The sequence below is a fragment of the Alternaria incomplexa genome (genome assembly GCF_024043165.1).
Source record: "Alternaria incomplexa strain BMP 0042 chromosome Unknown scaffold_4, whole genome shotgun sequence".
Classification (NCBI taxonomy): Eukaryota; Fungi; Ascomycota; class Dothideomycetes; order Pleosporales; family Pleosporaceae; genus Alternaria; species Alternaria incomplexa.
In genome coordinates this window covers 1793844-1808380 of record NW_026249853.1, presented here as the reverse complement: position 1 = coordinate 1808380, position 14537 = coordinate 1793844, and the positions used below count along the sequence as shown (strand labels likewise).

General features: G+C 52.3%; 6 protein-coding genes across 6 annotated transcripts; 3 read left to right on the top strand and 3 right to left on the bottom strand.

The window, feature by feature from the left end:
- Nucleotides 1-682, top strand: J4E90_003836 (uncharacterized protein; the record flags this gene model as incomplete). The annotated part of the gene is made up of 2 exons (XM_051433403.1): nucleotides 1-51; nucleotides 98-682. The coding sequence occupies 2 exons, from the start codon at nucleotides 1-3 to the stop codon at nucleotides 680-682; spliced, it is 636 nt and encodes a 211-aa protein (XP_051293301.1).
- A 68-nt stretch (nucleotides 683-750) lies between these two features.
- Nucleotides 751-4653, bottom strand: J4E90_003835 (uncharacterized protein; the record flags this gene model as incomplete). The annotated part of the gene is made up of 6 exons (XM_051433402.1): nucleotides 751-2227; nucleotides 2297-2375; nucleotides 3159-3611; nucleotides 3662-4232; nucleotides 4283-4401; nucleotides 4455-4653. 6 exons carry the CDS (start codon nucleotides 4651-4653, stop codon nucleotides 751-753), a joined length of 2898 nt encoding a protein of 965 aa, XP_051293300.1.
- Nucleotides 4654-5512: 859 nt separating this feature from the next.
- On the top strand, nucleotides 5513-6397 carry J4E90_003834 (uncharacterized protein; the record flags this gene model as incomplete). The annotated part of the gene is made up of 1 exon (XM_051433401.1): nucleotides 5513-6397. The coding sequence occupies one exon, from the start codon at nucleotides 5513-5515 to the stop codon at nucleotides 6395-6397; it is 885 nt and encodes a 294-aa protein (XP_051293299.1).
- A 55-nt stretch (nucleotides 6398-6452) lies between these two features.
- J4E90_003833 (uncharacterized protein) lies at nucleotides 6453-7916 on the bottom strand (the record flags this gene model as incomplete). The annotated part of the gene is made up of 1 exon (XM_051433400.1): nucleotides 6453-7916. One exon carries the CDS (start codon nucleotides 7914-7916, stop codon nucleotides 6453-6455), a length of 1464 nt encoding a protein of 487 aa, XP_051293298.1.
- A 511-nt stretch (nucleotides 7917-8427) lies between these two features.
- Nucleotides 8428-12534, top strand: J4E90_003832 (uncharacterized protein; the record flags this gene model as incomplete). The annotated part of the gene is made up of 4 exons (XM_051433399.1): nucleotides 8428-8974; nucleotides 9022-9471; nucleotides 9523-9642; nucleotides 9695-12534. The coding sequence occupies 4 exons, from the start codon at nucleotides 8428-8430 to the stop codon at nucleotides 12532-12534; spliced, it is 3957 nt and encodes a 1318-aa protein (XP_051293297.1).
- Nucleotides 12535-12614: 80 nt separating this feature from the next.
- On the bottom strand, nucleotides 12615-14212 carry J4E90_003831 (uncharacterized protein; the record flags this gene model as incomplete). Its single annotated transcript, XM_051433398.1, has 2 exons — nucleotides 12615-14059; nucleotides 14107-14212. The coding sequence occupies 2 exons, from the start codon at nucleotides 14210-14212 to the stop codon at nucleotides 12615-12617; spliced, it is 1551 nt and encodes a 516-aa protein (XP_051293296.1).
- Between the last annotated feature and the right edge of the window lie 325 nt (nucleotides 14213-14537).

The window sequence follows — 14537 nt, the reverse complement described above, 5'->3', positions numbered from 1 at the left end:
ATGTTTCGTAGGACTCAAATCGATCGTCAAATCGCTCAGCCATGGCTTGCAGTAAGTAATTTCGCATATTCGATGACGCATGCGCTAATCCTAGCAGCTCCTCGTACAATTCCAGTCCGGTATCACACTTTTGTACTGCTTCTGGGCTACCCCGCCGGAACACAGAACCGACAATTACTATTCTCTCGATGTCTCTGACGCGCTCCGCGCCTGCTCCAACATTCTAGCGATAATGGCAGACAGGTGGGCGAAGGCAGAATGCCTGCGAGATGTCTTCGAGCTACTGGCGCGCGAAATCCCGCTGGTCGACCGACCGAACAAGCCGCCGACACGGCTGTCAGATAAGACGGTCACGGTAATTCGAACGCACCTTCCGCAAGTTCGCGCACTAGTAGTGCATCGTCCGGTATTGCGCATGATTGACGAAATGATGAACGAAGATTTCCCTCGCTCCACGCAACCTTCCCAGCTACCAACGATTCGTGGCATGCTCGCTCCGCATCACCAGGAACCTGAGGAAGACTTCAGCAATCAGCTACAGCAGATGAACGGAAACTTCCAAATGCCATTTGCTATGCAACAGCCATTCGAGTACGGAAATGCAGATTCAGGGCTTGAGGATTTGGCTATCGATGGCCTGCTCTCGTTCCCTGGTGTGTTTGACTTCGAGGGCTGGACATGACAAGTCGACGAAAAGAGATGTCATTGGGACTACTGTACTCATATTGTACGCTATCGACGATTTTACAATCACACTGATTTGCCCTTTTCTACGATGGACTCTCCGGCGACCGTTTCGAAGAATGCATCCGCCAAATATCCACCGCAGTAACTCAACTTCTCAAACCCATCAGTCATCGGTTTTGAGCTAAGAGCCGGACCTTGTACCGACTTCAAGTAGCCAGCGATACCTTGGTCCTGCCACATCTTCGCGAATTGCTCCGTCACCATGTTCAGACCCTGCAGACTCCAGATCGGCTGGACCTGCCATACAATCCCTAGCTTGGCAAGATCAAGATGAAGGTTCTTGACCTGGTCATCACTGAAACCCGCTTTCGCAAAGTCATAGTCGCCGGTGTAGCCAAAGGCAAAGAGCCGATCTGGATACACCTTGCGAACTTCGGTGTGAAACTCGACAATGTCTTCCCACTTCGGAGAGTCCATACGCGCCCAGGTCACGTCTCCGAGTGGCGCAGCGGCGATGGCGCGCTCGACGATGCCCTTGACACAGCTCTTGATCATGTACTGTCCCATCGCTGATCGCGACAGCTCCCAGTCGAAGAACACTTCCTGTTTCACGGTCTTGTTTGCGATGTCGCGACGGTCTGACAGAGAAGCAACTTGTCGTTTCGAAAGCTCCGCCTTGTAAGCGGCAAACTCTTCTTTCGACGCAACGGCCTCGACAGCCTCATCGAAAGTCTTCATCCCCGCTTTCGCCTTCCACTCGTCCCGCGCAGCCTTCAAATCCTGCCCCTGCATCTGCGCAGCCGCGAGACACTTCTGCAACGGCTCTATCTTCTTCGTCGCTCCCTGCACATACTCGTGGTCACGCTCGTCAACGACACTGGTGATGAACTCGGCATGGTCTGTGTCGCAGCGGCATAGCAGTAGCGTCTCTGCACCCATGACATCAAATTGCATCCGCACAGCTGTCAAGCGATCCAGGTACTCTTGCGTCGGCACAATAGTACGCCCTTGACCAATAGTAAACTTCTTCATTCCGATAGCAAGATCGTCAATGTGGATCATCGCTACGCCAGCGTCCACGAACTCGCGCGCCATTTTCATTGTACTCGTCAAGCTCCCGAAGCCCATGTCGCCATCCGCGACGATTGGCGCCATGTAGTCCCAGTTCTCCAGCTCTTCACGCTCCTCAATCGGATGTCGTAACCGGTATTGTCGCTGACGCTGGTCGTGCCAAAGCTGGCTTTTGAAGATCTTGGAGACGACCTTTGGCACGGTATCCCATGGGTAGTCGGCGTGGTCCATTCCGGGGAGTGCGACTTCCGAAAATCCGCATAGAGCACCGGATACGTAGACAGTCTGCTGGTGTTTGGCCATCTGCGAGACTGCAACCGGGTCGGTCGTGCCAAATGTCAACTCGCATGTGCCGGCTTTGTTATGTGCATTAAGTTGCTTCCAGAGCTTGATGGCCTGAATTGAGGAGGCTTCCGAGGAAGCGGGGATGGAAGTACGAAGCACGGCTATAGTGCTCGCCGTGTATGGTCTGGTAACGATGTCAGCTGAATCTGTCACGGAGTCGATCTACTGCTTGAGATCTGACGGGGCCACATACCGCTTCAAATGCGACTGCCTTGCAGAGCTCCATTGCTTTTCAATAGCAGCTACATTAGCTTCGAAAGCCTTCTGCTCATCTTGAACGGATATGTCGAGTTTAGGCATCGTGTGGAATGCAAGAAAATGTGATATGTATTATCGTCTAGCCTTTCAGCTCGTAGGATGAAGTGTCTCGGTCAACGAGGTGCCTCTGACTATTTATCAATAAGAAGCATTCTTCATGTCGCAGTGACCCTAGCTTGACACGCGAGACGCGTAGCTATCCTTGTCACTCGGCATATGCAGGGTATGTGCTTTCTCCACTGCAAACATGCGCGGAGGTCTCGTGCATCTCGCAGTCTCGCACTTGCAAGTCCGACAGAATCCGCTATCGGAAGATAAGCGAACGTGAGGACGGGTCCACTTTTGCGTGCGGAGGCGCACGCCTCCAGGGCTGATAGCTTTGCGGCTTCCGAATGTTGGGTATCCCGCTTGACAACTACAGGAACTCGATTTGTGTTGGATCTATTTACGAATTGGCCAATAGACCTTAATCGGCAGAATGCATGTGCTGAACTGTGGAGGGGCTTTAGTCACGTGTACAGTAGTCTGTTCGTAGGCTATTCAGTCATTTGTAGATTATCTGTAGTGACTGCAAATCCCGTGTCAAACTGGCCTCAGCCTCTGTTCTATCTACCATACATATCGAAAGTGCACATTTTGCTTGTCAGTCAAGTCGCGGAAGTCAGTATCTGCATGCACCCTTCCACCCTTATCAGAGTCAACGCGATCTCGCCTGCGATTCTCATACCAGCAATACGTTGCATACATAGTGATGGTGATCATCGACAAGACGTAGCTTCCCAGCACAGCACCCATACCAAGCGGATATAGCGGTGCCTGGTCGGCCTTAAAGAATTGGGGCGCGATGATGTTGCTGATACAGTATGCGATAAAGACCAGCGCATTGACAGTAACTTTCTTCGTGTGGCCTGCGGTGTTTGCCGTGTTGATACCGAGGGCGACGATGTAGGGGCCAAGGTAGAAGTATGAGCAGTACAACGCTGCGAGACGTCCATTGTAGTTGTCGATAGGCAGAACGTATAAGAAGACTGCGGAGATCATACCGACGATGATACCAAACACGACCCATGCGGTTCGCAGCTGTTTTGCTGGGAAATACTTCGCAGTCAGAAATACTCCGCCATTGCAAACGTAGGACGCAACAGTCTGCAAGATACCCGTAGGCATTGTGAGGAGCGTCGAGCGCTGAGACGTGTAGCCGAGGCCTTTGATAATGAGAGGCGTGAAGTTCGTCAAACCTCCGTTCGGAACTAGAGACGTTAGCCTAAATTTGGAAGGGTGGCTCATCGGGGTTACTCACTACTGATCCAGATATGAAAGAAGAACATTAGCCACGTCTTAGGATCAAGGAAGGCTTCAATCATCTGGTCCTTCTTGAACGTTTTGTTCTCGACTCCCGTCTGATCTTGCCGGATCTTGTCAATTACGATGGCCTTTTGTCGCTCGCTGACGAACTTCGCCTTGACAGGATTGTCGGGTAAGAAGATACCGATCACACAAGCCCATACAATAGTCATTGCGCCTGTGATCCAGAACATAGCGCGCCATTGATGTTCGCCTGCTAGGAATCCGATACCGTATCCGATTGGGCCAGTGAAGCACACAGAAAGACCCGTATACATCAAGCCGGTTCGAAGAGGTTGCTCACGTCGCGGGTACCACATGCTGATGATGAGGAAGTTGCCGGGTACAATGGGCGCTTCAAGGGCTCCAAGAAGGACACGAAGTGCGATAAGCGTGGGGAAGTTGTTGGCAAAGCCAGTCGCGATGAGAATGCAGCCCCAGAGGAGTTGGACGACAAACATTAGTTTGGCGATCGGGAAGCGTTGGAGGAGGCTGCCACTCGGTAGGCACCAGAACAGATAACCGAACTACACGCATTGTCAGCACTATAGAAGCAATGATAGTTGGGATTGCTCACATAGAATGCACTGCCGACCCAGCTGTATCTATCTCCAGTCAAGCCAGTATCAGCTCGGAAGCCGTACAAGGCCGCTGTAGCTGTCGTCACTTTGTCCATAGCGCCCAGCGTGATGTTGACTGATGTGTCTGTTAGCGAGCGCTTCTCGTTATCTCGCTTTACAAGCACTCACACCAGAGCAAAGGCACAAGACGCAGGTCTAGCTTCCATCGCAAGCGTGTCGCTTCTTTTCTTGTATACGCATTCTCCCCCGTGAGATGATGAGCATAGGCAGCCGCCACATCAACGTTGGCTGAGGAAACTTCTCCCATCTTGACGGAATGTGTGTCCTCGATGTCGGCGGACGACATGACTTTGCTGTCGTCTGGCATGGTAGCGATGAGTGGGGTAAGGATGGAGATGCAAAAAGAACCTCCCAATGGGTGTCTCGAACACCTGATTAGATGCGTATCTTATACAAGACCAAGACAAAGAATCATATCAGTAATACCTATCTTGATATCTCGTTGAGTGTCGCTATCTCCAGCTAGACAGCGGCTGGACGGGATATGGAACGTCAGAGTCCAGCTCGATAGGACTAAGATTGTGTCCTTGACTCGTGAACGTTGTCATTCTCCGCATTCTGGCGACGGCAACGATCAACCGGTTCGCATACCCATGTTCGCTGCCTAGCGTCGAGGGACAAAGAAATGGTTCTTCGGACTCTCATGTCCGATGGTGGCACGGTGGGTCACGACCAATAGTGGACTGTCAGGCCCTCACACCACGCCATGATAGTGCTAGTATGGGTCCTGATACCCGACCGCTAGGATCCGTCTGTATGGACGACATGCGCCATGGGAAAACGGGCGATAGGGCTTGCTCAAGGGTTGCTGCGCGTACGGATATGGCGTCCTGCAGCGGCGCCAATTGTCCGTCACATTTCGTACGCAGAGTGTTGTGATCATCGCGCATCACGTAAAAGATGCTTACAACCATTGTGAGGACGTCGTCGCGGTGGTTGATCGAATATCGAAGTGGCCGAGGTCAGTGGCCTTGCGTGGTTGGAGACGTGGCAAATCGCGAGATAGTCGCGACAAACGTCAACCGCTTATCGGCGGCCATCACGTGCATCGCCGAATGCGGGCATCCCGAAAGCGACATCCATAGAAGACAGATACATTGCTTGAGAAAACGTTATTCAGGAAGGATACATCAAACCAAAAGCTCTCTCACTCAATTCGTGCAACCATGTCACGAAATCTACGCATTTGCATGCTTAATGCCGATGCACCGGTGCCTGTTGTTGCCGCCGAGCGCGCCCCCACCTATGGGCGTATCTTCCACCAACTTCTTTCGTCCGCAGCTGCCAACACAAAGTCACCATGCGCGTCCTTGGACCCTACCATTCAGATCACATCTACGGACTTCGACGTCACGAAGAACGAATATCCCAGCTCGATAGCAGAGTTCGATGCTGTCATCATCTCAGGCTCCGCGAACTCGGCCTACGATGAGCTGCTCTGGATACGCAAACTCGCAAGATGGACGAAAGAAACATATGAGAGACATCCCAGGGTGAAGATTTTCGGCAGCTGCTTCGGCCACCAATTGGTGTGTCAAGCTCTACTAGAAGATTATGGTGTGAAGGTGGAGAAGCATCCGGAAGGCTGGGAACTAGGGGTAAAAGAGATCTCACTACATCGACAATTCTACCATGCATTGGTTGAAAACAAGGAGGGAAAAGATGATATGAATGTCAAAAAGATGAGGTTGCAATTCGTGCATCACGACCACGTGGTTGTTCCAGATGTAGAAGCGCTGCCGGGCTCCTGGACAACGCTGGGAAGAACTCAGCACTGCGCTAATCAGGGCATGTACGAACCTGGTCGTGTCCTTACGTTCCAGGGCCACTTCGAATTTGACCGTTTCATCAACAGTGAGACAATCAAGTATTTCTTTCCGAATTGGCAGCCTAAGGTCTTGGAAGAGACGCTCGATGCTATCGATGCGGATGACGATTCTGTGGCAGCAGCTGGAGTTGTCTTAAAATTCTTCTTGGACGACAGTGCTAAAAAGCATGGTCAATCACATGCTGTCGTTGGGGGTTTACTCACGCCACCATCAAGAGGATGAGCCTGCATTTTACAACCGATCCAATATGTATCAACTACATGTTCTAGGTTTAGACCTATTTACTACCTTCCTTGATCAATGCACTTAATCTCTTGATACCTTCAAGAATCTCGACCTCCGTGTGCCATGCCCATGATAAACGTATGCCATTCCCATAGCCCTTTGCCGCACGAACGGCGGATGTAGGGTCCCCTTGCACTTGCATCATGTCGCCATATGCAAACTTTACATTGTATTTCTCCAAGCCTTTGGCAGCCAAATCGGCACCCTTTTCAGCCAGACCTTCTGGCAACAGTAGCCAGATGAAGTAGCCTCCAGCTTGGGCAGAAGACTCCTCAGGAATAGTGTCGGCGCCGCTCGCTTGGCCAGAAATCTCACTGTACGGCTTCCCAGTAGAGATAGTGACACCCAGTGGTACCAGAAAATTTTCTATGCCTTCCAGCATAGCATAATAGCGAGCCTGAAATGTCGGAAGAACTTTGGTTACAAGATGCTTGCGCAACAACCCAGATTCAAGCACCTCATGAACAAACGAAGCAGCCATGTGTGCGGGACAGCCTCCAGATCTGGTCGCGCCCACTTGCGACAGTGCAAGCGTGAACGCAGGGGTCGCTTCTGCCCAGCCTACTCGTACACCCGGTGCTATGATCTTCGAGAACGAACCATTGCTCATAGCATTACCCCATTCGTCTTTTGGGCCTCCTTCAAGTGTGCGATCGATATCGACAATTCGTGGAGGTACGTCACCGAGGCTCTCATAGCTACCGCCTTTGTCCGCTGGCCAGCGTAGTATGTCATACACATCGTCGGTGACCACAAGGGCGTCAAATTCTCTTGCTAAGCGAATGAGTTGCTGCCTTCGCCCAAGCGACATGGTCTTCGCGCTTGGGTTTGAGAACGTCGGCACGCAGTAGATGATATGCCGATAAAGCTTCTTATATCTTTCACCCGTCTTTCGCGTTGATGGAGCGGGTGTTGTCGATTTATCTGCGTCCGCGAGACTTCGTCGTAGGAAGTCCACATCCAGCCCTTCATCGTCTTCCGGCACACCCTTCATCATCCCCTGGAACCCGTTGTCCATGAAAATTGGACAGGCCAAAAAGTAGCATGGTTCAACCATCCATATGTTGCGTGTATAGCCTGGCTCGGTGAAGCGTGCAAGGACGTTATCCAAGTTTCCCGACGCTCCATTCGTAACACAGATGCGGTGGGACGAAAGTTCCGAACCGCGTCCGTACGTAGAAGTGAGCCATGCTGCGATGCTGCGTCGAAGTGGTTCGTAGCCAGCATCTGGGCCGTAGATGAGTGAGGCTGCGGTTTTTGCTTGCGAGTTGAGTACGCTTGACGCGCCGTCGAGAAGTTGAGCCGATGGAAAGAGTGACGGCGACGGCCACCCCAATTGCAGGTTGATGCTTTCGGTCATATTGATAGGATCCAGATGCGATAATGATGGTGTTCTTACAGGCAGATCACGGCGACGCTGCCATGAGGCAGGCGCATCAATTTGCAACCTCGGCATGCGCGCTGCAAACCCATGCTCATAATCCCATAGCCACTCAGCATATGGTGGAGAGCGTGATATCGACCCCTGCCATTCTTTCGGACTCTGGGCTCCGATGGAGAGGAACGTCGGAACTTCGAAGGATTCACTGAGGGGTTCATTCGCGCCGCGCTAGTGAAGTATTAGCGTGTTTCCTGGGAAGGGATCGGCAATCGCGCGTCATCCTCATCCTGCCGGAATGCGCAGCAACTCCACCCTCAACGCGACGCGATAGGCATTACAAACCCGCGCTGCCATGCCTTCGGAACAATATGCCCTGCGGCATCGGTGTTGTTACAGCCAATGGCGCGTGACGAAACAGCTGACGAGGCGTTGCCTGTTTGGGGTGTTCATACCTTGATCTATCCTCTGGCACGAGGGTGGTCTTTTTCAATTCCCAGTAGTTGTAGGACATATAGGAGCTTTTGGCTGTCGGAGACCGCGGTTCACTTTTTCCTCGATTTATTCCCCTTTCAATCGCCCACCAAACATGCCGTTCGTTGAGCAGCCGCTGCAGGGTGCAGGCATCCGCATCGCTATAGATCGCGGCGGTACCTTCACAGACTGCTTAGGTATCGTACCCGGGAAACCAGATGTGCTAGTCAAGCTTCTGAGTAACGATCCGACGAACTATGCCGATGCACCCACAGAGGGTATCCGCAGGATACTCGAGCAGGCCTTGAACGTATCCATCCCACGCGGTGGCAAGATTGACACCAGCAACATCGAATCGATCAAGATGGGAACTACAGTCGCGACAAACGCCTTGTTGGAACGAAACTCCACAAAATGCGCGTTGGTCGTCACCAAAGGTTTCAGAGATCTACTACGCATAGGTGATCAGACCAGACCGAAGCTGTTTGATCTCAACATCCGGAGGCCTGAGACCTTGTTCGACGATGTTCTAGAGATTGACGAGCGCGTCACACTTCACGATTCGACCGAGGACAAGTCAACACTACGAGACCCCAACCGCGACTCCTATAACCTGGAAAGGGGGGTCGGTGGCGAAGCCATTCGCGTTCTGCGACCAATTGGTTAGTAACTTGACGTGGAAGTGACTTCCTCGCTGACACTTCAGTAGACAGCACACACGCTCGCGAAGGTCTCCAGGCCCTGTTCGACAACGGCGTGCGGTCCTTGGCGATAACGCTCATCAACAGCTATACTTTCCCGAACCACGAGCTTCAAGTTGCCGATATCGCCAGAGACATCGGCTTCAAGCAGATATCAGTCTCATCCCAGATCTTCCCCATGATCAGAGCCATCTCGAGAGGCTACTCAGCAACAGCAGACGCGTACCTTACGCCTTTGACGCGCAATTACATCGATGGCTTTCGTGAAGGCTTTGTAGGCGGCCTGGAAGATACCAAGGGTGCTCGTTGTGAGTTCATGCAAAGCGACGGAGGACTAGTGGGATGGCAGCATTTCAGCGGTCTCAAAGCTATCTTATCAGGCCCGGCAGGAGGTGTTGTTGGCTTCAGCAAGACATGTTTTGATATACAGCGGAAGAAGCCAGTAATAGGTTTTGACAGTAAGTCCAAAGTTTGCGATGCAACCCGGAAGTATGCTAACGTTGATGCAGTGGGCGGAACCAGTACTGATGTTTCGCGGTATGCGGGAACGCTCGAGCATACTTTCGAGTCGATCACGGCAGGTGTGACGATTCAATCCCCACAGCTAGAGATCGATACTGTTGCTGCCGGTAAGTAGTAGCATTCAAGATCTCGGATTTGAGTAGCTGCTAAAGTTTCAAGGCGGCGGAAGCATACTCTCTTATCGCAACGGCCTCTTCTTAGCAGGCCCCGAATCAGCAAGTGCACATCCAGGCCCAGCGGCATACCGCAAAGGTGGGCCTTTGACGGTTACAGATGCAAATCTTGTCTTGGGACGTCTGCAGGCTGAGTACTTCCCAAAGATCTTTGGCAAGCATGAGAACGAAGCTCTGGACTATGAAGGCGCAAAGCGAGCTTTTGAAGAGTTACTCGTCACGGTCAATGCTGACTTGTCGCGAACTGATGGGAAGAAGAAGACTGTCGAAGAACTTGCTCTTGGCTTCTTGGAAGTTGCGAATGAGACCATGTGTCGACCCATCCGCTCGCTCACTGAAGCCAAGGGGCACCGAACCTCCGATCACGATCTTGCGGTCTTCGGCGGTGCAGGTGGACAAGCTGCCTGCGCTATTGCTGCCAACTTGGGCATCGATCGCATTTTGATTCATCGCTACTCTTCTATCTTGTCAGCATATGGCATGGCATTGGCAGACGTTGTTCGCGATGTTCAGGAGCCGTGCTCAGTATTGCTGAAGTCCTCTTTCGATGAACTTGACGAAAGGCTGTCGTCGCTCGAGAAGAACGCAGCGGAACAACTGGCCAACGACGGGTTCTCCGGCCAAACAATCGGTTTCGAGCACTTTCTCAACCTCCGCTACGAAGGGTCTGACACAACCTTCATGGTTTCGCGCCCTGATCAAGGAACGTGGGACGACGCGTTCGTAGCTGAACACAAGCGCCAATTCTCCTTCATCATGCCCGGACGCGATATCCTCGTTGAGAACGTGCGAGTCCGAGCGACAGCCCGGAGCCCATCGGTCGAACCCGAGTTCAACCTCGATCAACAGCTCACCGACTGCTCCCCATCCGCCGTGTCGACAAAGAAGATCTCAGATCATGTTTCTGTCTTCTTCGAAAATGGCTGGACTACTTCTCCTCTGTATCACTTGACAAAATTGGCAAAGGGTGATATCATCGATGGGCCTGCCATCATTCTGGACAACACACAGACCATTGTGGTTGCACCGAGCTCCAAGGCAACTATCCTAGACCGTCATGTCATGATTGAACTCGACCGAACGACTACCCTACCAGGCAACGAAGCTGCTATACCCCGGACTGTTGATCCAGTCGAGCTTTCTGTGATGGCTCATCGCTTCATGAGTATCGCTGAACAGATGGGCCTCGCATTACAGAAGACGAGTGTTTCGGTCAACATCAAGGAACGTCTCGACTTCAGCTGCGCGCTCTTCAGTCCTGAAGGTCGCCTTGTAGCCAATGCACCTCATGTACCAGTCCACCTTGGCTCAATGGAGCAGGCAGTGATGTATCAGCACAAGAAGTATCTAGGCCAACTACGACCAGGCGACGTCATCGTCGCTAACCACCCCATATCTGGCGGCACGCATCTTCCGGACATAACATGCGTGACACCTGTCTTTGACGATGCAGGCAAAACTATCATCTTCTATACAGCTTCGAGAGGCCATCACCAAGAAATCGGTGGAATACTTCCTGGCTCAATGCCAGCCGGCAGCGTCGAACTACACGAAGAGGGTGCCATGATCGTCTCAGAATATCTCGTTCGTGATGGAATCTTTGACGAAGAACTAGTTAAGAGGGTACTACTCCACGACCCCGCCCAATACCCAGGATGCTCGGGAACACGCAAACTCGCCGATAACATCAACGACCTCAAAGCACAAGTCTCTGCGAACGCCAAAGGCGCAGCGCTCGTGGCTGATCTTATTGCTGAACGAGGTCTCTCAACCGTACACCTAAACATGCACGCAATCACCGCCAACGCCGAGTCCTGCGTACGCGAATTCCTGAAGCGTACATATCAACAAACGGGCGGCAAGCCACTCGCCGCACTCGATTTCATGGACGACGGCACACCCATCAAGCTCGCCATAACCATCAACCCAGACAACGGGTCCGCACATTTCGACTTCACCGGTACAGGCGAAGAGGGATACCACAGTTTCAACGCCCCGCAAGCAATCGCCAGGTCCGCCACACTCTACGTCCTCCGCTGTCTCATCAACCAAGACATCCCGCTCAACGAAGGCTGTCTCCGTCCTCTCACCTTTACAATCCCACAAGGAAGTATCCTGAACCCCTCGCCATACGCCGCAGTATGCGCAGGAAACCCCATCACATCCCAACGCGTCACCGACGTCGTCATCCGCGCATTCGAAGCCTGTGCCGCGAGCCAAGGCGACTGCAACGTCTTCTCCTTCGGTATAAACGGCGACCACGACGACAGCGGCACACCCATTCCCAACTCTGGTTTCGGCTTCGGAGAAACAATATGTGGAGGCAGCGGCGCTGGACCAGGCTGGCACGGCACTTCAGGCGTGCACATCCACATGACGAACACACGTATCACGGACCCAGAGCTATTGGAGAAGCGTTACCCTGTGCTTCTTCGCGAGTTCAGTATACGTGATGGATCGGGTGGACAGGGGCGCTGGAATGGTGGGAATGGGATTCGGCGCGTGTATGAGTTTTATCGCGATATGAATGCTTCGATTGTTAGTGAGAGGCGGGTTACTAGGCCGTATGGTATGTTTGGGGGTGAGGATGGGAGTAGTGGGGTGAACTATATTGTCAAGAAGGTTGGTGGGCGGTGGTGTAGGCTGGGTGGTCGTAAGGACTTTTCTGTACAGAAAGGGGATTGCTTTGTTATTGATACACCTGGTGGGGGTGGATGGGGAATGAGGGATGAGGAGGAGACGGATCAAGTGCAGACTACACAAAAGTCGGTGGTGGAACGGAGGTTTGTTAGCCAGTTTCAGTTGGCGCAGGAGGCCAGCAATTAGATACGCCAGATGATATCTCGAGAATGCACTGTAAACAATTACATAGCTTCATTACATTTCTCACATTCCTTACAATAGTCTCACCACGCGCCCTCTCTGGCTAGCACATCCCAGCCGACAAGTCGCCAGATCTCCTCTTTATACCAAGTCTCCACATCTTTGTCGTCGATTTTAGCCACGTTTTGTAGGGAGCTCAGCCGCATGGCTGGTAGCGGCTTCGTGAGAACGTCCAGAAACTCATCATTCGTGTTATTTTCATACATACATGCGACGAGTGTTCTTTGCAAGCGATCTTTTACAAGCGGACTCAGGCGCGCCCTGGTACTCGTGACGGGAGTTTTGGTGCTCAATGTACGGACCGGACGGTTTGACGTCTGGCTTGGACGAGCATTCTGGGGATTCATATGGTTTGGAGCTAGCCCCATGGCGCGTTCAAGTATCAACACAAGAGCTTTGACTTCCAGGCGCGTTCCAAGGGCATCGGTATCTCGCCTTATCTCTTCTGTCTCATCTCTCGGCTCAGGCGGCGGTAGGATGTTGCCTTCGATGGACGTGCTGCGGTGCTGTCCAAATGTGAAGTAATACAATCTCTTGCCAACACGCTCGAACAAAACAAAAACGAAGCCATCGAAGATCTTCTGATGCACGGGATCGGTCTTCTCAAGGAACCCAAGGAGACTGATCAGCAAGTGGGCGACTGCTCTGGCCGGCGGCGACTCCTTGATGATAGAAGGCGGCGTCTTTGTTTTCGTCTTCTTTGGCGAGGGTGGTTGCGACAAGAAAGTTTGCGCTGTCCTTCGCGCTGAGGCCTCAATTGATTGCAATCCGGCGTTGAACATATCTGCTACCTCGCAAACGATCAAACTCGCGAGGCGTGCATCTGCTTTTGTCTCCATGAGTTTGTTGGTACCGACAAGTAAGGACATGAAAGCTCTTGCGCAGACGGATAGAGCGATGGCAAAGTCGGATTTGTCTTGGTCCAACGACATGGCTTCCAGTGTCCTCCTCCCTCGACGTGACAGTTGCTCGTAGTTTTGGGCGACTATGCATATGACTTTGCCGATACTCGAAGCAACTCTTACTAGATTGTGGCACAGTGTTTCGGCGTCCGGCTCTTCACTCCTGCATAGCAAGTGTGTAGTATACAAAGTTTCCGTGAGATTCGAGCCGTCTTTACCGAGCACATCCAGGAAGTCCATATCATTATCGATGGTCTCCTGGGCAGCAGCGGCCGGTTGTAGGCACTGTTTCTGTGCTTGTCTCGATGGCTTAGATCTCTTTGGCGATGCAGTCGGCGCCATCAGCATGCTTGTATCAACATCAGGGACAGGTCCGGAGAGGCCCGACAGTAGGTGGTTTGATCGTTCGAGTTTGATGTTGATACCCCGAAGCCTGCCGCATTCGTCCTCGGCCTGTTGACATCGCTCCTTCCAGTAGGCGACTTGATCAACGTAGCATTCGGAATCATCCCGTTCCCTCGGGTCTGGACCAGGCCTGATTTGAGCACGCAGTTGCAGGACGTAGTCTAACGACCGTTAGAAGGTGTGCATGATCTGGGCAGTCGGAAATTACCTCGTATTGGTATGTCCGCCGGCTTACTGCGAACGATGGCAAGAGCAAGCGCTATCTGTTGTTGGGACGGAAGAAAATTTGGAACGGAAGGTGCATTCTGCGTCATGATGGGCGTGAGTGCGGCACCTGGGACGAGTAAAGGAGATAAGCGTAGTTGAAGCGACGATTGGAGATCTGTTGATGGCGATTCCTGCGGTTGTCAAGAAAAACAGGCAAGGCATGTCCGGCAGAAGAAAGAAGGGTCGAGCTCCAAGCGCGCGTGTGTGAGGCAAGGAAGGAAGCATCCCCCCCGTACGTGAGGTTGGAAAGAGCGGCCACCATCAAAGGCAGCCACTGCGCAACATCCCACGCAGAAAGTCTGGGCTGGTAAACAATGCTACCACTTCATTGTCGCATTCAATGCTCTTGTTGTACATATCATGCTGACAACT